We start from the raw sequence: 22,464 nt of genomic DNA, 5'->3' as shown, positions 1-22,464 counted from the left end.
GCTCTATTGCAGCTCCCCCAGCTCTCTAATCACATGACCAACAGGCTGCTGGAGAGCCTTCATTTGTGTCCAGCTGGTCTAATGCTAGGGCCCCTGAAGAGGTGACTAATACCAGAAGAAACACTTTGAGGATCTCTCTCTCTCTCTCTCTCTCTCTCTCTCTCTCTCTCTCTCTCTCTCTCTCTCTCTCTCTCTCTCTCTCTCTCTCTCTCTCTCTCTCTCTCTCTCTCTCTCTCTCTCTCTCTCTCTCTCTCTCTCTCTCTCTCATATATTTACACATACAGGACACTGATACAAACACGTTCACACATATACACAGTGTACATTCTCTATCTTTTTCTCTATCTCTCTCTCCTTCCCGTCAAGATTAAGATTTTTTTGAAAAAGATCTAAAGTGCGAGTCACAACACGCCTTAACCAGGATCAAATCCTCCCCCTTTGTCTCCTTTACCTCCTCTCTACTCCTCCCCCTCTCTCCTCCTCACCCCCTGTCTCCTTTACCCCCTCTCTCCTCCTCTACTCCTCCCCCTCTCTCCTCCTCACCCCGTCTCCTTTACCTCCTCTCTCCTCCTCACCCCCTGTGTCCTTTACCTCCTCTCTCCTCCTCTACTCCTCCCCCTCTCTCCTCCTCACCCCCTGTCTCCTTTACCCCCTCTCTCCTCCTCTACTCCTCCCCCTCTCTCCTCCTCACCCCCTGTCTCCTTTACCTCCTCTCTCCTCCTCTACACCTCCCCCTCTCTCCTCCTCACCCCCTGTCTCCTTTACCCCCTCTCTCCTCCTCTACTCCTCCCCCTCTCTCCTCCTCACCCCCTCTCTCCTTTACCTCCTCTCTCCTCCTCTACACCTCCCCCTCTCCTTCAAACCTCTGCCTTTCTCCCATCCTGTTTGGGCATGCATGCACCCTTACATAAGAAAGTTCCAGTACTGAGACTCCAAACAGGATCAACCAAGAGTGAGGGGTATATATATTTGGACTTGAATAATATGTACAGAATGTTCCATGAACAGTACCAATACCAACAGCAGTAAGAGTAGTCTTTAACGTTGGGATCAGATGAGTACAAGGCAGCACTACAGGTGATCAGACTGTCAGCATTACAGCAGACACACACAGAACGAGATGGATCACAGAGAGGAGGCTGAGGGTGAAACCAGAGTTTTATAAAGGTCAGTAGAAGGTGTTTATTCATATGTTGGAGAGTGAAGGATTTACTGTCAGTCCAGAATAGGTTATGAGTAAGTAAATTAGCATCTCTATTCCTGGTCTGATGTGTTATCCTTTCAAATACTGACGTGTTTGTTTATCAGCATAGATCCTAGGCTGCACAGTATACCATTATTTCATGTCCATTAAACATGTCTAGTGTGTCTGTAAATGTGATCAGAGGCTACTGTGAGGATGTACTGTGTTATCAGTAAACAGTGGCCAGGGAAGGAGACAGACTATGACATTTAACAAGAAAACTGTACATGTGTAATCAAGGGTCTATTTAGACTACTTTGGTCCTCTATAGACTGGGGAGCTAGTGCTAACAGCTTTTGATTGTCGGTCAGAGAGATGGCTAGCCCATGACAACCCATGATGACAAACTTTCATTGTCAATTGTCAGGCATTCATGACGCACCGCAGAGTCCAAGACAAATTTCCCTGATCGGGAAAATAAAGTTCATCGTATCGTATTCAATACACCATCTAGTGTACACCTGTTCCATGTGTTCCTCTGTGCATTGGTGAATGTGTCATTTGCACTGTGCAAGAGTATCCTGAGCATGAGAAAGACCCTGATCAGAGACAGGGCAGAGAGAGGAGGGTTCTGGCAGGGCAGGTGATCAGAGACAGGGCAGAGAGAGGAGTGTTCTGGCAGGGCAGGTGATCAGAGACAGGGCAGAGAGAGGAGGGTTCTGGCAGGGCAGGTGATCAGAGACAGGGCAGAGAGAGGAGGGTTCTGGCAGGGCAGGTGATCAGAGACAGGGCAGAGAGAGGAGGGTTCTGGCAGGGCAGGTGATCAGAGACAGGGCAGAGAGAGTGTTGTGAAGTGTGAAAAATGTTGTGAAGTGTGAAAAAAAAAGATTCTGAAAGAGAACAACAATACTTGTGTGATGGCAATGGCTTTTAACATACTAATTTAGAAACATCTTGTGTCACTTAAAGTCTAGTTTTTAAGAAATGTTTGAACTTTATATACTAAGCAACACACAATCCACTTTCTCCAGTGATCCACAATGGCCACAAGTAATAAAACGCACCTGTTGAAAACTCTGGAGCAGCTTGGGGAAAAGGAGCTGAAGACGTTTAAATGGTACCTGCAGGATAAAGTTCTGGATGGGTTTGATCCCATCCCAAAGAGCAGGTTGGAGGGACCTGCCAGAACAGACACAGTGGATAGGATGGAGGAGACATACACACTGGAAGGAGCTCTGAAGATCACTGTGAAGATCCTGAGAAAGATGGATCAGAATAATCTTGCTGAGCGGCTGATGGGTAAGTGTTCTATGGGTATTAGTATTGTTATTTTATCCCAAATTGGAAACAAAAACAACAATGCAGTGATAATGCTGCAATGTCATAAGCTGGTATACATTATATCAAGACATATGTTGTATTCACTGTCAGAGATGCAGTGTAGAGATGTTGCCCTCCTTTCTGTGTCGGCAGTGTTAGTCTGCATGTGTATCTATCACTTAGGACTGCAGACACTGTAAGGACGACTGACACCCTTCTCTTAACTAAACAAGGTGACATTATATTAGTGGTAGTCCAGCACGCTAACACCAACCCCAGTCCACACAGGACAGGAAACCCAGCACAGACACAGGACAGGATCCTTACATGTCACCCACAGCTCCACAGAGTGGAACACCTGAGAGGATGAGACAGCCCTGACTCTTCCTGTCTTCTCTCTCCTCACAGGTGTCAGTGGTGCTGAGGAGGCTGGTGGGAACAGTTCAACTTCCTGTCTTCCTCAGGAAGTCCAGGGTTCCTCCAACACGACTGAGACTGGAGGCCATGCTGCTGCTCCTGGTGGAAACCCCTCAGAGCCTCATGGTACATAAGAAATGATCATGATAAAATAGACTGTCATGGTACATAAGAAATGATCATGATGAAATAGACTGTCATGGTACATAAGAAATGATCATGATGAAATAGACTGTCATGGTACATAAGAAATGATCATGATGAAATAGACTGTCATGGTACATAAGAAATGATCATGATCAAATAGACTGTCATGGTAAAAGATGAAGCATAGGCAGTATATGTATGCTATAGAGAGCTTAGAGTAATATTGTTGGAAATATTCATATCACAAGTAATGTGTGTGTGTGTGTGTGTGTGTGTGTTGGCTTGTGTTCTCACAAGTATCAATTACAAAGTAAGAAAATACAAATAAAACAATGTCTAGGCTACAATATATGATATACTGTACTGTGCCATTGAGCATCAGTGAGGAGCCTCCTTCTGTTCTGAACTCCTGCTGCTGATACATGGTGGCGTCTCCGCCCATTCAGACAAGTTACACACCAACCTTTCTGTTTCAGAGGAAGCATCCCTGATCCCACAGCAAAGCACCTCCTCACCAACGTAAGACAGTAAACATGTATTTTAATGTGGAATCATAAGACGGGAGTCAGGTGGCTGAGCGGTTAGGGAGTCGGGCTCGTAATCTGAAGGTTACCAGTTCGATTGCCAAATGACGGTGTGTCCTTGGGCAAGGCACTTCACCCTACTTGCCTCGGGGGGAATGTCCCTGTACTTACAAGGACAGGAGTCGCTCTGGATAAGAGCGTCTGCTAAATGAGTAAATGTAAATTAGACATTACAATAATGAAGTATACAATCATTTTGACAGTGGAAAATACTTTGTATGCTTACAGTAAGTGAGGCATAACCTCAAAGCAGCAAACCTGTCATTTCTGTTCAAATCAAAAACAATATTTACATGATTATTTCATTTCTTCAGACAACTCTATGAAGACAAAGAGCAAGAGACAAACAGGAGTGGTGAAGACAATGGTGAGCCTGTATTTTGAACTTGCTTTCTTTTATTATTTTTTGAGCCTGCCTTTCCAAAGCCATCAGCCAACGGGCTTGATAGAGTAACAGCTCAGCCCCTCATGCTCAACAGTACAAACCCTCTTTAGTCTCCCTGTTCATTACAGCCCTACATTAACATTAGGCTCAGGACTAAACCATATGATGTACTGTTGGTGGATGTCTAGTCTATATTATACAGCAGATACAACACTGTTCATTACAGCCCTACATTAACATTAGGCTCAGGACTAAACCATATGATGTACTGTTGGTGTATGTCTAGTCTATATTATACAGCAGATACAACACTGTTCATTACAGTCCTACATTAACATTAGGCTCAGGACTAAACCATATGATGTATTGTATATTTTACAGCAGGTACAACACTGTTCATTACAGTCCTACATTAACCTTAGGCTCAGGACTAAACCATATGATGTATTGTTAGTATATGTCTTTATAGTCTATATTATACAGCAGGTACAACACTGCTCATATACTGTATGTCAGGAAAAAAGGTACCTTGGGAAAATAACGTCCATTTCATCTCATCAGTAATAATAATTTTGTCAACCAACACAAGTCGAAATGGGAGAGTCAAACCTGCATAGCTACAGGCAAACAATCAACACACACAACAAACTGTAGACCTGACTTTGACACAATGCAGCACTTGACTCTTCCTGTCTCTAAATAATTCTGTATTCAAAAGCAACATCCACTTCATATGTTGAGTTATGAAGATATTAGCAGTAGTATTATTGTACAGCTTTAAGAGAGAGTGTTGTCAGTTAGAAGGCTTGCATTGTATAGGTATGTTAATAAATATAAAATGTTTGTTTTATCCAGGTGTTCTTGAATTAATCGATCATTTCAAACTGAAACTGAAAGAGAAGTTTCAAGAAGTTTTTGAGGGCATAGCTAAAAAAGGAAACGCAACTCTTCTCAATAAGATCTACACAGATCTCTACATTACAGAGGGTGAGAGTGGAGAGGTCAATAAAGAACATGAGGTGAGACAGATTGAGACAGCATCCAGGAAATCAGCAAAAACAGAAACTGCCATCACATGCAACAACATCTTTAAACCCTCAGCTGGACGAGACACACATATCAGAATTGTTCTGACAAAAGGAGTTGCTGGCATCGGAAAAACTGTCTCTGTGCAGAAGTTCATCACAGATTGGGCTGAGGGACTAGCCAATCAGGAAATCCAGTTCATCTTTCCTCTCCCGTTTCGAGAGCTGAATTTGTTGGAGGGAGAAGAGTTCAGTCTGAAGGAACTTGTCCATCACTTCTTCTCGGAAACCAGAGAATTAGGAATCTCCAACTTCGAAAAGTACAACGTTCTGTTTGTCTTTGACGGTCTGGATGAGTGTCGACTGCCCTTAGCCTTCAAAAAGAACAAGAGCTGGTGTGATGTCACAAAGTCCACCTCAGTGGATGTGCTGCTGACCAACCTGATCAGAGGAAACCTTCTTCGCTCTGCTCTCATCTGGATCACCACTCGACCTGCAGCAGCCAATCAGATCCCTTCGGATTGTGTTAACCGGGTGACAGAGGTACGAGGGTTCAATGACCCACAGAAGGATGAGTACATCATGAAGAGATGCAGTGATGAGATCCTGGCCAAGAGAATCATCTCACACATCAAGACATCAAGGATCCTCTACATCATGTGCCACATTCCAGTCTTCTCCCTAATGTGTGTGACTGTCCTAGAGGACATGCTGAAAACAGAGAAGAAAGAGAAGTTGCCCAAGACCCTGACTGAGATGTACACACAGTTTCTGGTGTTGCAGACCATACAAAAGAAAGTGAAGTATCATGGGAAAACTGAGACAGATTCAGACTGGGATGAAGACAGCATTCAGAGTATTCAGTCACTGGGAAAACTGGCCTTCCATCAGCTAGAGAAAGGCAACCTGATTTTCTATGAGAAAGACCTGAAAGAGTGTGGAATTGATGTCTGTGATGCCTCAGTGTACTCAGGAGTGTTCACACAGATCTTCAGAGAGGATCGTAAAGTCTTCCAGAAGAAGGTGTTCTGCTTTGTCCATCTGAGCTTTCAGGAGTTTCTGGCTGCTGTGTTTGTGTTTCTCTCATTCATCAACAACGATGAGAATCTGATGTCTAAGAATCCAGTACCTTCCAGTTCCAACAAACTGTTGGCTCTTTTCAGAGAGAAACCAGAAGTCCGATTCTACAAGAGTGCTGTGGACAAGGCCTTGCAGAGTAAGAATGGACAACTGGACCTTTTCCTCCGCTTCCTCCTGGGCCTCTCAATGGAGTCCAACCAGACTGACTTACAAGGCCTACTGACTCAGACAAGAAGCAACACACAGAGCCATGAGAAAACAGTCAAGTACATCAAAAAGAAGATCAGAGAGAATTCCTCTCCAGAGAGATGCATGAATCTGTTCCACTGTCTGAATGAACTGAATGACCATTCTCTGGTGGAGGAGATCCAACACTACCTGAGCTCAGGAAGTCTCTCCAGTGAGAAGAAGCTCTCATCTACACAGTGGTCAGCTCTGGTCTTTGTGTTGCTGACTTCAGAAGAGAAGATGGACGTGTTTGACCTGAAGAAATACTTCAGATCAGAGGAAGGTCTTCTGAGGCTGCTGCCAGTGGTCAAAGACTCCAAAACTGCTCTGTATGTATAAGGCTTTTATTTTTATTTTTTAGATAATATTACAACAGCACATAATGTCATAGTGTTTGATTATCGTATGTTCCTATAATACAAAACGTGACTCATGATGTCTCATGTTCTCCTTATGTCATGTAGGCTGAATGACTGTAACCTCTCAGAACGGTGTTGTGAAGCGCTGGCCTCAGCTCTCCCCTCCTCAGATCTGACAGAGCTGGACTTGAGTAACAACAACCTGGGGGATTCAGGCATGAAGCTGCTCTCTGCTGGACTGGGGAATCCACTCTGCAAGCTGGAGACACTGAGGTCTGTATTCATGTTCAACATGACATAACCAGGAGACAGTGTTGTAGTCAAGATCACCTAAACCGAGACCAAGGTGTATCGAGACCGAGACAAGACCAAGACTTTGAGGGGTCGGGAAAGGGTCAAGACTAAGACCAAGACTGGGCTATACCGAGTCAAGTCCAAGACCAAGTCAGGGCGATACCGGGTCAAGACCAGACCACTCAAAACACACAAGCAGTAGGGTTTGACTCGGTAAAAAGTTAAATTTGATCTGTAACTGTGTATTTGAACTAAAAATTAGCACTCTCAAAGTAGTGCAGTGTGCTTATGGCCAGGCAATGCATTATATTTAATGCATTCGTTTTTTTCTTTTCTTAGAGGCGGATTAGTACTCTGCTTTCACATCTCTCTCTCACCCAAGTGAAGGAGCGCGGTACCACAGCGTTTAACTTAGTTTTATTAAGTCGGGAGAGGTATGCAGCTGACATGAGTTAACGTTGAGGTAACATAACTTTATATTCATCATTAGCTACATAGCTTTAGGTGGCCTGGCTCGTTATCACAAACAAACTCTGCCAAGCAACTTAAACAAAATTTTTAATGCCGGTTTTATGTAGGCCTAGTCCCAGCCTCATCGGTGAGCGTCTCTTTGCGTAATTACACAAGGTGTGTTTTCTTTTGGACGTTATTGTAAACTATTTGTGGTTCAGGTCTGCATACCTGTTCAACATGACACAACAACAGTTATAATCACACCACACACTGAATCACACACTGGTCGTAAGTTTGTGGTCTATTAAAGGTACAAGGGGGACGGACAAAGAATATTCAAGGCAGGCTAGGTTTGTCATCCACAAGGCAGAGTCATTCAGGTACAGGGCAGCAGGCAGACTCGAAGTCAGGGCAGGCAGGATGTAAGGACCAGGGGAACTAAGAGGCAGAAAAGACTAAAGGAGGTAGAGAAAAACATGCTGGTACTGTAGGCTTGACAAACAAGAAGAACTGACCCCAAACAGAAAACACAGGATAAATGAGGGTAGGAAGGAAGATGGGAGACACAGTGGAGGGAAACGTCTCCACCCCCTCCACTGTGTCTTTGTGGTTGTTGTGATGTTAATTATTTTATACATTTTACAAATGTTGGGGTCACTAGGAAAAGTAAGACATTTGAAGTTGGGTAAAAAAAAAACTATTTGGGGGTTTTCTCTGCTGTTAAATATAATAGCAGTCATGTTTGACCCTTATGACAACACAAGGTGTAGAGTCTTTTACCAACTCCTACATTAGGCCAATGAGGTGGGACCAGGGAAGCATTTGCTTGGACGCGTGTTCTGTGTGCCAATATTCAATGTCCACAATATGTCTGCATTTCTGTGCTGACGGCCTGCTCACGGTAGCACCAGCAATACAGTCCATTTCATTTCATTTTTGGATTAGTTCCATTCATTTTCTTTTGCACACAAATCAAACAATGACACACAAACCTGACACTGTGAAAAGCTGTATGCTTTTCCACCTAGCCACACACCTGTGTATCCCTGGCTGTTAATTACCTATATGCCTTCCCAAAGACAATGCTCCACCCAGTGCTCAAACATAAAACTGCCCATTTATTAGCATCACCAATGTGGTATATAAATAAAACAAAACAAAGTTGTATAATGGCTCCAACACAAGGGTTAAGATATACTATTCCTCATATTATTGTACATTTACCTGGACAGGGAGTTATGCATCTGGCAGCTTTTGTGCTGTTGTTTGAAAATGTTCAAAGTCTTCAATCAATCTTCAAAGTTCAAAAAACGGCACTGGAACTTGGCAAAGTTTGATGCAATGGCTTTATTGGTCTTCAAGATGACAAAAATCCCAATAAATGTGAGCAGGTTCCGGAACCCAACTGATCTTTACCCCCCAGGCATGCAATTACATACTGCTCACCTATTTTCATGTGTTATTTTACTATTGATAGTTACAGATGGTCTTCGATCTTACGCATAACACCTGTTCTGGGGGTTTCAGATTTCACTCGCACCTTAGCTTTGATGCCTTTGACCTTGCTTAAATTTGGAGATGTACATTTTGCTGCTGGGTGACACTAATACGTTTTTCTCTTAAAACAGGTTCTGTAGCCCACATTTACGATGAGGCTGCTCACGCTGCTTACACAATCAGGCTCGTTGTAAATCCTCCCTACTTAGGGCTAGTGCTGACCTTGTGCAGGCGGCCACAGATAAGATTCTAGGTGTGGGGTCAAAAACAGCAGATCTTGACTTCTAGCTCAGGCCTCTGCCTGCCTCCAGGTGGCCTTCTCCCTCACTCCTCAGCCTCTGTCACCCAGATCTCACACTCAGGCTCAATATCTTCTATCGTTTAGTGGTAATAATACTAAGCTCAACTATTATAAGTCAACAGCTTAACATATGGTTCCCAGTAATATAAAATAATACTAAAAGGGGTGAACATTTTCAACATTTCATTTTCAATCAGATAAATCCATAATCATACCCATCGTCATCGTTTCAACAGTATGGTGTCAATTTCCACGTCAGTCCCTATGATTGGCGCCTCTTCCACTGCATGAAGGGTTTCAGATTAGGAATAGCAAGAAATGTGCTTGGTGTATAATACTACTCTGTAACTGGCTATTTTTACTTCAGAGGATGGTCCATTTACATGTATTCTTTCAGCAGACACTTTTATCCAAAGGGACTTCCAAGAGAGAGCTTTACAAAAAGTGCATAGGTCAATGATCATAAACAACGAGATAGCCCCAAACATTGCGGGTAGCCAAAACATGAAGCATACATTGTGAAAAAGCAAATAAGTGCCAAAGGGAAGAAACATAAGAGCATGTACAATTAATCAACATGATCCTCTAAAGTGCTAGAGTGTATCTGGTGGAAAGCAAGCAACAATAATATAATTCACAGCGAGTACAAATAGTTAAATCAGTTACAACTAACCAACAGGAGTGACCAACAAGTCCCTCAATAATTGTCATTGTGTTCCTGGAGGAAATAAGCTAACATCTGATCCAACAAATCTTTAAGTGCTGGTGTACTCCCGGAACAAGTGCGTCTTTAGCCTTTTCTTGAAGGTGGGGAGACAGTCGGTGTCTCTGATGGAGGTGAGGAGGTGATTCCCCCATTGGGAGGCCAGACAGGAGAAGAGCTTGGGTTGGGAGCGGGTGCTCTTGAGAGGTGGGGCCACCAGACGGTTGTCAGAAGAAGACCGTAGGTGGCGTGGGTAGGGGTGTAAGGCTGGAGGAGAGACTGGATGTAGGCAGGCGCAGTTCCGTTCACCGCTCGGAAGGTCAGTACCAGGGTCTTGAATCTGATGCGGGCCGTGATGGGTAGCCAGTGGAGGGAGATGAAGAGCGGGGTGACATGGGAGCGTCTGGGTAGGTTGATGGTAGCATTCCATCTGAGATGCAGGGATAATATACTGGCCCACGATTTCTGTCGGTGTTGCACCTTGCGTATGCGTACATTTAAGGGCCAGGGAGACGTGCACAAAGTAGGCATCAAACGAACGCAGGATACGTGCTGCAGCCATTCAGCATGTGTACACGTACATAGCGGAAAGTATATTTCGGCCTTAAGTGTCAGGTGCAACGCTGCTCTTTAGGAAGTTGAACACACTTGTATTGGTCATTTGCACAGATCACTAAAGATAATATTGGCCATTATATTCCTTGAGGTTGGTTTTGCTACATGTAACATAGCATTAAAGCAAAAAGAGAACAGAATGCAGACAAGAATGTAACAACTTTAAACTACACTGCTCAAAATAATTAAAGGAACAGTTTTTTATCAGGGTATGGCATGAATTAACTTCTCTGATAATGATCTGGTCAGTTAAGTAGCAGAGGGGTACTTTCCGCTGCATTGGTGTTGATGTAATTAACAACAGGTACACTAGAGGGGCAACAATGAGCCGACCCCAAAACAGGACTGGTTTTGCATGTGGAGGCCATTTCAAGTTTTTCCCTCTTGATCTCTTTGAGTGGGAGCATGAGGCGATTTCTTAACCCTACAGAAGTTGCACATATTGTCCAACTCCGTGCCGTTGCAAGGAGATTTGATGTGTCTCCCAGCACAATCTCCAGTACATGGAGGACATTCCAGGAGACAGGCAGTTACTCTAGGAGAGCTGGACAGGGCCGTAGAAGGTCCTCGACCCATCAGCAGGGCCGATATCTGCTGCTTTGTGCAAGGAGGAACAGGTTGAGCACTGCCCAAGCCCTACAGAATGACCTCCAGCAAGCCACTGGTGTGAATGTCTCTGCCCAAACAATCAGAAACAGACTTCATGAGGGTGTCCTCAGGGCGCAACGTCCTACAGTGTGCCCTGTGCTCACTGCCCAGCACCGTGGAGCTCGATTGGCATTTGCTATAGAACACCAGAACTGGCATGTCCGCCCCTGGCACCCTGTGCTTTTCACAGATGAGAGCAGGTTCACCCTGAGCACCTGTGATAGACGTGAAAGGGTCTGGAGAAGCCAAGGAGAACACTGTACTGCCTGCAACATCATTCAGCATGACCGGTTTGGTGGTGGGTCAGTGATGGTCTGGGGAGGCATATCCATGGAGGGACGCACAGGCCTCTACAGGTTAGAGAACGGCAGTCTGACTGCCATTAGGTATCGGGATGAAATCCTGGAACCCATGGTCGGACCCTACGCTGGTGCAGTAGGTCCTGGGTTCCTCCGGATGCACGACAATTCCCGGCCTAATGTGGCAAGAGTGTGCAGGCAGTACCTGGAGGATGAAGGAATCGATACAATTGAATGGCTCTCACGATCACCTGACCTAAACCCGATAGAACACCTCTGGGACATTATGTTTCGGTCCATCAGACGCCGCCAGGTTGCTCCTCAGACTTTACAGGAGCTCACTGATGCCCTTCGACAGATCTGGGAGGACATCCCACAAGACACCATCCGTCGTCTCATTAGGAGCATGCCGCGACGTTGTCAAGCATGCATACAAGCACGTGGGGGCCACACAAGATATTAAGATCTGATGTGTTTTCAAAAGTGTTCCATAATTTTTTTGAGCAGTGTAGAACTATATATATATATATATATTTAGCAAGATATAAAATGTTGAAATACAGAAAGACATAGGCATGATGGTGTTGACGATTAACCGTTTGTTCCATCACCGTTATCCACGAACAGCATCCGAATATAGCAGTTCCTCTTCTCTCAGGACGGAAGGCAGAGCCAACAGGCAGTTATGTTGCTCTTTTGGAGCAGAATATGGTTATCTAATGACCTAACATAATTAAATAAATACTGATAATCATTCTGTTATTTTAAAATATATACATTTATTGGGTAGCTAACTTTTTTTTGCATACATTTGGTTAATTTCACTTCCATTTAATTCCCCTTTCATTTTTCAGAAGAACTTGCTGTTATTTTACTATGATAATATTGTCCAAAAGCATGACGTGTTTGCATGCTCTGTCACGTGATCTCCATCTCTGAATCAGTTAGCCTTGTTGCTAAAAAGAACGACATTAACTAATGGCGTCGGAACCAGCGATGTATATCTGCTCAGAAAATTCAAAGATAAGAAAAATGTAGCTAACATCTGAAAGTTTAAGTCAACAAAACATGACTTTCCAGTCCAGAACAAAAGTATTTCAGTTTTTTTTACTGTAATTTAGAAGAAGTTTACCTCAGGATTACCACAGGATATTCGCGGTGTATAAACCAGGACATTTTGTAGCTAGCTAATAAAGAGCGACTGAGGTGGGATATTCTTCAGTTGGAATCCAACTCAGTGGAACAAGTTCGCCAGGTAGGCTGATATTTCACTGTTTTATATGTAAAATGACATTTTAGGTGACTGAGGCAGGGTAGGGGGAACGGGAGGTAGTTACAAATATCTAGCTAGGAAGAGGCAGCAGGAGAGGGATTTGCCGTTTAGTTGTTTATTATGCATAAGACCTCATTGGCGTAATGCAGGAACGTTTGTATGCCGACTGCACGACTTTCAAACAGACGATATTGTTGTAAGATTTTAGCATTCAGTCGAACAACCCCATTATATTAGCTGTTTCCCAATATGGCTTTTATAGCATCAATAAAGCGTGCTTGATGCTGCCAGTACACACTCTCCCTGCGCGTTGAACTTCAGGGTTTCCAATCTGTCAGACCAGCGCATGTGACGACAATGTCCCTTGATTGGGGATAGCGGCCAGGTTTTGTGGAATACAAAAAACCTTTTTCAGTTTGAAGCTCAAGTTCCAATAAAAGGGCGAGTTCTCGCTTAATGTTTCTAGTTTTCCAATACGTCTATATCGTTGCAATTATACACAGGTAGTTTAGGAGTGATCTTATGCTGACACAATGTATCAGATTTTCCAGCCCTTATTTGCCGTTTAGTTGTTATTTATTATGCATAGTTGTAAAATGTAGATTGACATACCAGGTTTCCCAATGTCATTGGTGGTCTGTGCACTGTGGTCTGTTCTCTGGTCTGGTGAGAACTGTGTCCCTTCCCTCTACCAGTGCCCCTTCCTGTCACCTGTGTCCCTAAATATAGAACCCTGTGCCTCCAATGACTGCCACCCAGTGTCCAAAATATTCTGACAGTTCTATCTAACCAAAATAATATGACATGTCAATAAGAAACACAAATGGCTCCTACAGTTAGGAAAGTGGAAGATAGATGCTGTCTATTCTGCCGGAAAGCTAAAGGAGAACTACAGCTTAACTACAGTTTAAACAAGAACTCACACAGGGAGACTTATTAGTTGATTTGGTCACTACCTCCGTATACAGAGGAATGGCCATTTTTATTTATTTTTGTGTACGTCTATTAATTGTAAAGTGGTATGTTCACGTCAACCAAGAGGCCAGTCGTGATGTGTCGTTTGTGAACGATTCCTTCATTTTGAACGAATCTTTAGAATGACTGGGGAGTAACGAGTCGTCTCAGTGAGTGATTCGTTCATCTTCTCGTGGCAGCGCATAGGGACTGTTGCATTGGCTCAGTAGAGGAAACAGAAAGGATTCGTTCACCTCATTCACGTTCACGTGACTGCTAGGTTTAGCATAGAAGACGTGAATGATTCGAGTGATAATTACAGGTTTTGTTATTTTTGCTTTACTTACAGTTCAGTGCAGTAATTGTTTGCTGTGATAATTTAATACCAGTGTGATAATAAGTGACCATTTCAAATCATGCAAACTGTCATGATGTATTGTATTTAATGGGGGAGTTTTTGTGGAAATATTATCTGGCACACAAATGTGCAATTCCTTTCCCTATAGCCTACTCTAATTTATCTTGGCTGGTTTAGATGCACTAATATTTCTTCCTTTGGAATATGATAACTGTTTAAAATAGTGGAAATATTGAACAAGCAAACTTGCTTGTTCTTTATCCTCGATTCTCTATTATCATCCCAACATTCCCAATACAAAAACCATGTTGTACAAATATATCAAATTGTTTGTCACATGGCTCTTCTTTCATTGGCTCCCTTGCATAGATCCTGCACGCGTGCGTGCGTGCATGCGTATGTCTTAAAGTGGCCCTGCTTAGGCTAACTTACGTGAAATGCTCAGATAAGGATCTTCCTGTTTACCTAAGCCTTTACCTTGCCTATAGTTCACCTGGGGGGTTGGCCTCTCTACACAAATGGAATGCTGAACACTGTATCATTCTTATACAGGATAAAGAGTTACATCTTCAACTTTTCTGATATTGGATTACGTGGGTCACTCTGTCTAATGAGGGGAGGTGCAGCTATGACAGTACCTGCCAAATGAACCCCTCTGTGCTGACTAACTCTGGAGGCCCAGATGGATTCTGTCACAATATTGATCCTCTTTCTACAGGCTGTCAGGCTGTCTGGTCACAGAGGAAGGCTGTGCTTCTCTGGCCTCAGCTCTGAGGTCCAACCCCTTCCACCTGAGGGAACTGGACCTGAGCTACAATCATCCAGGAGAAAAAGGATTGAAGCTGCTCTCTGCTGGACTGGAGGATCCACACTGCAGACTGGAGAAACTCAAGTAAGGAGATGTTTGTTTTTTATATACCTCTTTAGGTAATGTCGCTTAACACTGAATATATCTAATTACGTTAATAGGCCTTGCATTTCTTGATGTTACAATTAAAACTGCATGTTTACTCTACAATCTACAATATGGTTGTTGCCACAATCATAATTGTATTTCCAGAAAGCGGGTTTAGTGAAAACTGAGTTTTTAAACCCTGAGATGAGGGAAACTCTTTTTAGCTCCAGAAAGAGAGGTCACTAAAACCAGACGTTGTAAAATGTAGCTCAGCTCAAACCTAGGTCCTAGTGTCGGTTTGAAGTGAATGTAGCTAGGGACTTCAACAAGAAAAGAAAATGGAATCAATTTGAGCGCAAAATAGTTTTTGAGCTTCATATAATATAAATATTATGTTGGACTCATATTGTTATATTTGCCGAATGTTTTTAACTACAAATATTATTATATTTACTCAGTTTTGGACTCCTTTGTGCAGAGAATGATGATACTAAGGCCCAATCCCAATGTCCCCCCTAAACCCTAAGCCCTGAACCCTCACACACTTACTTGACGTCACCTAGTAAGTGATTGAGTGCAAGAGGCTACAAGAGCTCAAAATGCTATAAATTGGAATGGTTCAGCACTTTGCGGCATTATAGGTAAAATAGTAATGTTGTTGGATCAAATCTGATGAAAGCATATTTGGAATTTATCATCAAAGGACAACCTACACACTAGGGCTGCACGATTATGACCAAAATGATAAGCACGATTATTTTGATCAACATTGAGATCACGATTAATTATCATGATTATTTGTTGATTTTAACCAAAACAACTTTTTTTGTCACGTAGGCTAATTATACCATGCAGTTCGTCAGTGATGAAGTAAGCAAACAGCGCTTGATCGGCCATGACTGACGTCAACGCAGCAAACCAGGAAGCAGGAATGTCCGACTTTACGCAGCCGTTTATAACTCTTCCCCGACTGCTGCTTGCAGTCGGGGAAGTTTAAATATCGCTCCATCACGCAAATTTGATCGTGGGAAGCCAAAATCGTGATCGTGATTAAAATTGTATTAATTGTGCAGCCCTACTACACCCAGTTCTGGCTATATTAACCGTCAGTGAGCTTTGTGTTTAAACTTTCTGATGTTAACTGTTATTTCTAACTTCTATTTCTGTTTACGTCAGGGTTGGTTGCTCCTTCCATGCTTGTTTGTTTACTGTTCTTTGTCTTTCTTGTCTTATGAGGAGGGTTAGCCAAGATCTTTTTCTCTCTTCCAGGCTTCCCCCGGTAACCCTCGTGTTTCACGTCACTACGCTGTGAATTGTGGGCAAGTCTGCAAAAATGCAGACTTACGGGTGCATAAAATGTGTTCGAAAGAGCCCTCACGAACTTGACAATTTGACAGTGGGACAGCCCTAAGCCCTCACAGACTTAGTGAGAACGTGCCTCAAAGTCTGTGAGGGTGGACATTGGGATTGGGCCTAACCGTTCGTAAACTCCAGATTGATTGTCCTGTTGTCTCTGAGGGAAAAAGATGTTTGACCCGTGCATTCAGAGCGTGCACGGAGAGAGGGGGCTTATTCACAGACGTGTCTGTTGTAGTGAGAGAGAGAGAACGCGAGCGGGGCAAGAAGGGGCTGAGCGAATCAGTATGCTGCGTGCAGCTCTACTATTAAATATTTTTAATAGTAATATTTTTCTGAAAATGTCTTCATACTCGGCTGCACGCATGAGAATTTCTAATTCTCTGGATAAGAGCGTCTGCTAAATGACTGCTAAATGTAATTCCAGTGAATTAGAAATGAACTAACTCAGATCAGCTGTTCTGGAAGCGATAACTCTGAGCTTCCCATCTCAGGGTTCATCAAGTCAGAGTTCAGGGTTAGGCTCAGAGTTTGTAAAACCTGCTTTCTGGAATACACCTCTGATGATAAGAGAGAAACAACATGTTTACTTAGAAAGTCAGTTGCTAAGTCACTTATCAACAGGTGAAGTGTATTTTCATCATTCCTCTGCTTATCCCTACAGTGTGGATCATGGTGGAGAGTGCTGGATCAAACCTGGCCTTTTGAAGGCCTGGAGACGTGAGTATTGACTGCTACTTGGTTCTAGTACACAAGGTCATACAAGGGACAATACCATTAGTGACTTGGACACTGTCAAAAATGGACACACACACACACTGTAAACACACACTTTTAGAAGCAGTAATTTAACACAATTACCCACATCAATACTGTGTGTACGTCTGTGTGTGCTATGTCCCCTTCCTTCTCCCCTCCTCCCCTCTTCCTCTCCTCCCCTCTTCCTCTCCTTCCCTCTTCCCCTCCTCTGCTCTCCTCCCCTCTTCCCCTCCTCCCTCTTCCTCTCCTCCCCTCTTCCGCTCCTCTGCTCTCCTCTCCTCTTCCCCTCCTCCCTCTTCCTCTCCTCCCCTCTTCCCTCTACTCTCCTCCCCTCTTCCCCTCCTCTGCTCTCCTCTCCTCCCCTCTTCCCTCTGCTCTCCTCTTCCCCTCTTCCTCTCCTCCCTTCCTCCCCTCTTCCCTTCTTCCCCTCCCTCTCCTCCCCTCTTCCCCTCCTCCCTCTGCTCTCCTCCCCTCTTCCCCTCCTCTCCTCCCCTCTTCCCTTCTTTCAAACCTCCCCTCTTCCCCTCCTCCCTCTTCTCTCCTCTTCCCCTCTTCCTCTCTTCCCCTCCTCCCTCTCCTCCCCTCTTCCCCTCCTCCCTCTTCTCCTCTTCCTCTCCTCCCCTCGTCCCCTTTTCCCCTCTTCCCTTCTTTCCCTCCCTCTCTTCCCCTCCTCCCTCTCCTCTCCTCCCCTCTTCCCCTCTTCCCTCTTCCTCTCCTCCCCTCTTCCCTCTACTCTCCTCCCCTCTTCCCCTCCTCTACTCTCCTCCCCTCTTCCCCTCCTCTGCTCTCCTCCCCTCTTCCCCTCCTCTGCTCTCCTCTCCTCTTCCCCTCCTCCCTCTTCCTGTCCTCCCCTCTTCCCTCTGCTCTCCTCCCCTCTTCCCCTCCTCCCCTCCTCTCCTCCCCTCTTCCCTTCTTCCCCTCCTCCCCTCTTCCCCTCCTCCCTCTTCTCTCCTCTTCCCCTCTTCCTCTCTTCCCCTCCTCCCTCTCATCCCCTCTTCCCCTCCTCCCTCTTCTCCTCTTCCTCTCCTCCCCTCCTCCCCTCTTCCCTTCTTTCCCTCCCTCTCTTCCCCTCCTCCCTCTCCTCTCCTCTTCCCCTCTTCCTCTCCTCCCTTCCTCCCCTCTTCCCTTCTTCCCCTCCCCTCTTCCCCTCCTCCCTCTGCTCTCCTCCCCTCTTCCCCTCCTCCCTCTCCTCCCCTCCTCCCCTCCTCTCCTCCCCTCTTCCCCTCTTCCTCTTCTCCCCTCTTCCCTTCTTCCCCTCCTTCCTCTCCTCCCCTCTTGCCCTCCTCCCCTCTTCCCTTCTTTCCCTCCCTCTCTTCTTCTCCTTTCCCCTCCTCCCTCTTCCTCTCCTCTTCCTCTCCTCTTCCCCTCCTCCCTCTTCCTCTCCTCCCCTCTTCCCTTCTTCCCCTCCTCCCTCTTCTCTCCTCTTCTCCTCTTCCTCTCCTCCCCTCCTCCCCTTCTCCCTCTCCTCTCCTCCCCTCGTCCCCTCCTCTCCTCCCCTCTTCCCTTCTTCCCCTCCTCCCCTCTTCCCCTTCTTCCTCTCCTCCCCTCTTCCCCTCTTTCCTCTCCTCCCCTCTTCCCTTCTCCCCCTCCTTCCTCTCCTCCCCTCTTCCCCTCCTCCCTCTTCTCTCCTCCCCTTCTCCCTCTCCTCTTCCCCTCCTCCCTCTTCCCCTCTTCCTCTCCTCCCCTCTTCCCTTCTTCCCTCTGCTCTCCTCCCCTCCCTAGAAAGATGGAGTGATGGGGGCATATCAGGGGTAAGGAGATGAGGGATGATGGAAAGAGGGATTTGGAGGGAGAGAGGTAGCATGTGAGGGATGGAGAACAGAATGAGAGAATGAAAGGAAGAGAGGGAGAGTGGAAGAGAGAGAGAGGGAGGGACAGAGAGCAGGGTAGAGAGGATGGAAGAGAGAGAGAGAGAGAGAGAGAGAGAGAGAATGAAAGGAAGAGTGGAAGAGAGAGAGAGAGAATGAAAGGGGGAGGGCAGGAAGAGGGAGACATTCTAATGTGAATGATGATGATCAGTAATATATTGTGTCTTGGTCTCCCCCATCAGATGCCTGTGAGCTCACACTGGACCCAAACACAGCACACAGAAACCTCTCTCTGTCTGAGGAGAACAGAAAGGTGACATGGAGGAGAGAGAAGCAGCCGTATCCTGATCACCCAGAGAGATTTGAGGGCTGGCCACAGGTGCTGTGTAGAGAGGGTCTGTCTGGGCGCTGTTACTGGGAGGCAGAGTGGAGTGGAGGAGGGGTTGATATAGCAGTGACATATAAAGGAATCAGCAGGAGAGGAGGGGGTGATGACTGTGTGCTTGGAGACAATAACAAGTCCTGGAGTCTGTACTGTGATAGTAACAGTTACTCTGCCAGGCACAATGAGAAGAGCACTGCCATACCTGCCCCCCCCTCCAGCCCCCACAGAGTAGGAGTGTATCTGGACTGGCCGGCCGGCACTCTGTCCTTCTACACAGTCTCCTCTGACACACTGACCCACCTGCACACATTCCACAGCACATTCACTGAGCCCCTCTATCCTGGGTTCTGGGTTCATTATGACTCCTCAGTGTCCCTGTGTCAGGTAGAATAGCCCACACACACTCTCACACACTGTGCTCACATAGATGTCATTGAAGATTGAACTGTACAGTTGGAATTGATATCCCAGAGTGTTTGTAAATATTGCTGTGTAGAATGTTTGTTTTGTTTTAACCTTTAGATGTAAATATTACTGATATTAAATATTATTAATATCTCTAAATATTACCGACGCTTCCACCAGAGTGAGTTATTTTTCCAAAACGGAAGCTAGCTAGCTTTAGTTAGCTTCCGTTACCTAGCAACCTAGCATAATACTCGTAGCAATGCTACTACCTGCTAGTGTTACTTGTTAGCCTCCTAATTGTACATTTTGAAGCCGTACTACAGCGTTTGTCATGTCGTTTTTGTCTGTCGGAAAATAGTCGGTTGGAATGTTCAGAATCACACGTGTGACGTTACTCTGTGGGGCTTTCGAACTATCGCACACGTGTGATGCTGCTCCTTAACGGGTTAATTGTTGACAAACAACAATCCTGTCTTTGATCTCAGTCCCACTGAATGTGATGAACTAAATAGTGTCTTAGTGACTAAATAAGGAGAAATAAAGATGTTTTATACAGGATGATAGAAGACATGCTGTGTGTTTGTTGGTGACCCAGTGGCCCTATAGACACACACACACACACACACACACATGTACACACACACACACATGTACACACACACACACGTACACACACATGTACACACACACACACACACACACACACACACACTGGAAACTAGTCTAGTGTGATCCCCACCCTCCCTCCCTACTCTCTCCTCCCCACCCTCCCTCCCTACTCTCTCCCCTACTCTCTCCCCCACCCTCCCTCCCTACTTTCTCCCTCACCCTCCCTCCCTACTCTCTCCCCCACCCTCCCTCCCTACTTTCTCCCCCACCCTCCCTCCCTATTCTCTCCCCCACCCTCCCTCCCTACTTTCTCCCCCACCCTCTCTCCCTACTCTCTTCCCCCACCCTCCCTCCCTACTCTCTCCCCCTACTTTCTCCCCCACCCTCCCTACCTACTCTCTCCCCCCACCCTGTCTCCCTACTCTCTTCCCCCACCCTCCCTCCCTACTCTCTCCCCTACTCTCTCCCCCACCCTCCCTCCCTACTCTCTCCCCCCACCCTCCCTCCCTACTCTCCCTCCCTACTCTCTCCCCCCACCCTCCCTCCCTACTCTCTCCCCTGACCTCCCTCCCTACTCTCTCCCCCCACCCTCCCTCCCTACTCTCTCCCCTGACCTCCCTCCCTACTCTCTCCCCCCACCCTCCCTCCCTACTCTCTCCCCTCACCCTCCCTCCCTACTCTCTCCCCTCACCCTCCCTACCCTCCCTCCCTACTCTCTCCCCCCACCCTCCCTCCCTACTCTGTCCCCCCACCCTCCCTCCCTACTCTCTCCCCCCACCCTCCCTCCCTACTCTCTCCCCCCACCCTCCCTACCCTCCCTCCCTACTCTCTCCCCCCACCCTCCCTCCCTACTCTCTCCCCCCACCCTCCCTACCCTCCCTCCCTACTCTCTCCCCCCACCCTCCCTCCCTACTCTCTCCCCCCACTCTCCCTCCCTACTCTCTCCCCCCACCCTCCCTCCCTACCCTCCCTCGCTACTCTCTCCCCCCACCCACCCTCCCTCCCTACTCTCCCTCCCTACTCTCTCCCCCCACCCTCCCTCCCTACTCTCTCCCCCCACCCTCCCTCCCTACTCTCTCCCCCCACCCTCCCTCCCTACTCTCCCCCCCACCCTCCCTCCCTACCCTCCCTCCCTACTCTCTCCCCCCACCCTCCCTACCCTCCCTCCCTACTCTCTCCCCCCACCCTCCCTACCCTCCCTCCCTACTCTCTCCCCCCACCCTCCCTCCCTACTCTCTCCCCCCACCCTCCCTCCCTACTCTCTCCCCCCACCCTCCCTCCCTACTCTCTCCCCCCACCCTCCCTCCCTACTCTCTCCCCCCACCCTCCCTCCCTACTCTCTCCCCCCACCCTCCCTCGCTACTCTCTCCCCCCACCCACCCTCCCTCCCTACTCTCCCCCCCACCCTCCCTCCCTACCCTCCCTCCCTACTCTCTCCCCCCACCCTCCCTACCCTCCCTCCCTACTCTCTCCCCCCACCCTCCCTCCCTACTCTCTCCCCCACCCTCCCTCCCTACTCTCCCTCCCTACTCTCTCCCCCCACCCTCCCTCGCTACTCTCTCCCTCCACCCTCCCTCCCTACTCTCTCCCTCCACCCTCCCTCCCTACTCTCTCCCCCCACCCTCCCTCGCTACTCTCTCCCCCCACCCTCCCTCCCTACTACTTATTTAGGTTTTTCACAATGTGTGCTTCTTGTTTGGCTCCCTGCAATGTTTGGGGCGTCTCAGTGTTATGATCAGTGACCTGTGCTCTTTTGTAAATCTCTCTCTTGGAAGTCGCTTTGGAGAAAAGTGTCTGCTAAATGAATAAATGTAAATCTACTCTCTCCCCCCACCCTCCCTCCCTACTCTCTCCCCCCACCCTCCCTACCCTCCCTCCCTACTCTCTCCCCCCACCCTCCCTCCCTACTCTCTCCCCCCACCCCACCCTACCTCCCCCCCACCCTCCCTACCCTCCCCCCACCCTCCCCACCCCCCACCCACCTCCCTACTCTCTCCCCCACCCACCCTCCCAACCCTCCCACCCCTACTCACACCCCCCACCCACCCTCCCCACCCTCCCCACCCACCCACCCCACCACACCCCCCCCCCACCCTCCACCACCCCCACCCACCCTCCCTA

General features: G+C 46.9%; 2 protein-coding genes across 2 annotated transcripts; both read left to right on the top strand.

Moving 5' to 3' along the window:
• The first annotated feature begins 1,053 nt into the window (after window positions 1-1,053).
• On the top strand, window positions 1,054-3,627 carry LOC134017797 (NACHT, LRR and PYD domains-containing protein 6-like). Its single transcript, XM_062457828.1, has 4 exons — window positions 1,054-1,167; window positions 2,215-2,482; window positions 2,912-3,046; window positions 3,544-3,627. Exons 2-4 carry the CDS (start codon window positions 2,224-2,226, stop codon window positions 3,588-3,590), a joined length of 441 nt encoding a protein of 146 aa, XP_062313812.1. The 5' UTR covers window positions 1,054-1,167; window positions 2,215-2,223; the 3' UTR covers window positions 3,591-3,627.
• Window positions 3,628-3,957: 330 nt separating this feature from the next.
• On the top strand, window positions 3,958-20,292 carry LOC134017040 (protein NLRC3-like; the record flags this gene model as incomplete). The annotated part of the gene is made up of 6 exons (XM_062456286.1): window positions 3,958-4,018; window positions 4,892-6,698; window positions 6,834-7,001; window positions 14,842-15,015; window positions 17,039-17,094; window positions 19,184-20,292. Coding segments are annotated over 6 exons (2,802 nt in total), but the record flags the coding sequence as incomplete, so codon positions are not given.
• Window positions 20,293-22,464: the final 2,172 nt, after the last annotated feature.

The sequence above is a fragment of the Osmerus eperlanus genome, chromosome 3 (genome assembly GCF_963692335.1).
Source record: "Osmerus eperlanus chromosome 3, fOsmEpe2.1, whole genome shotgun sequence".
Classification (NCBI taxonomy): Eukaryota; Metazoa; Chordata; class Actinopteri; order Osmeriformes; family Osmeridae; genus Osmerus; species Osmerus eperlanus.
The sequence above is the reverse complement of the archived record's forward strand: the minus strand, read 5'-3'. Positions and strand labels throughout refer to the sequence as shown.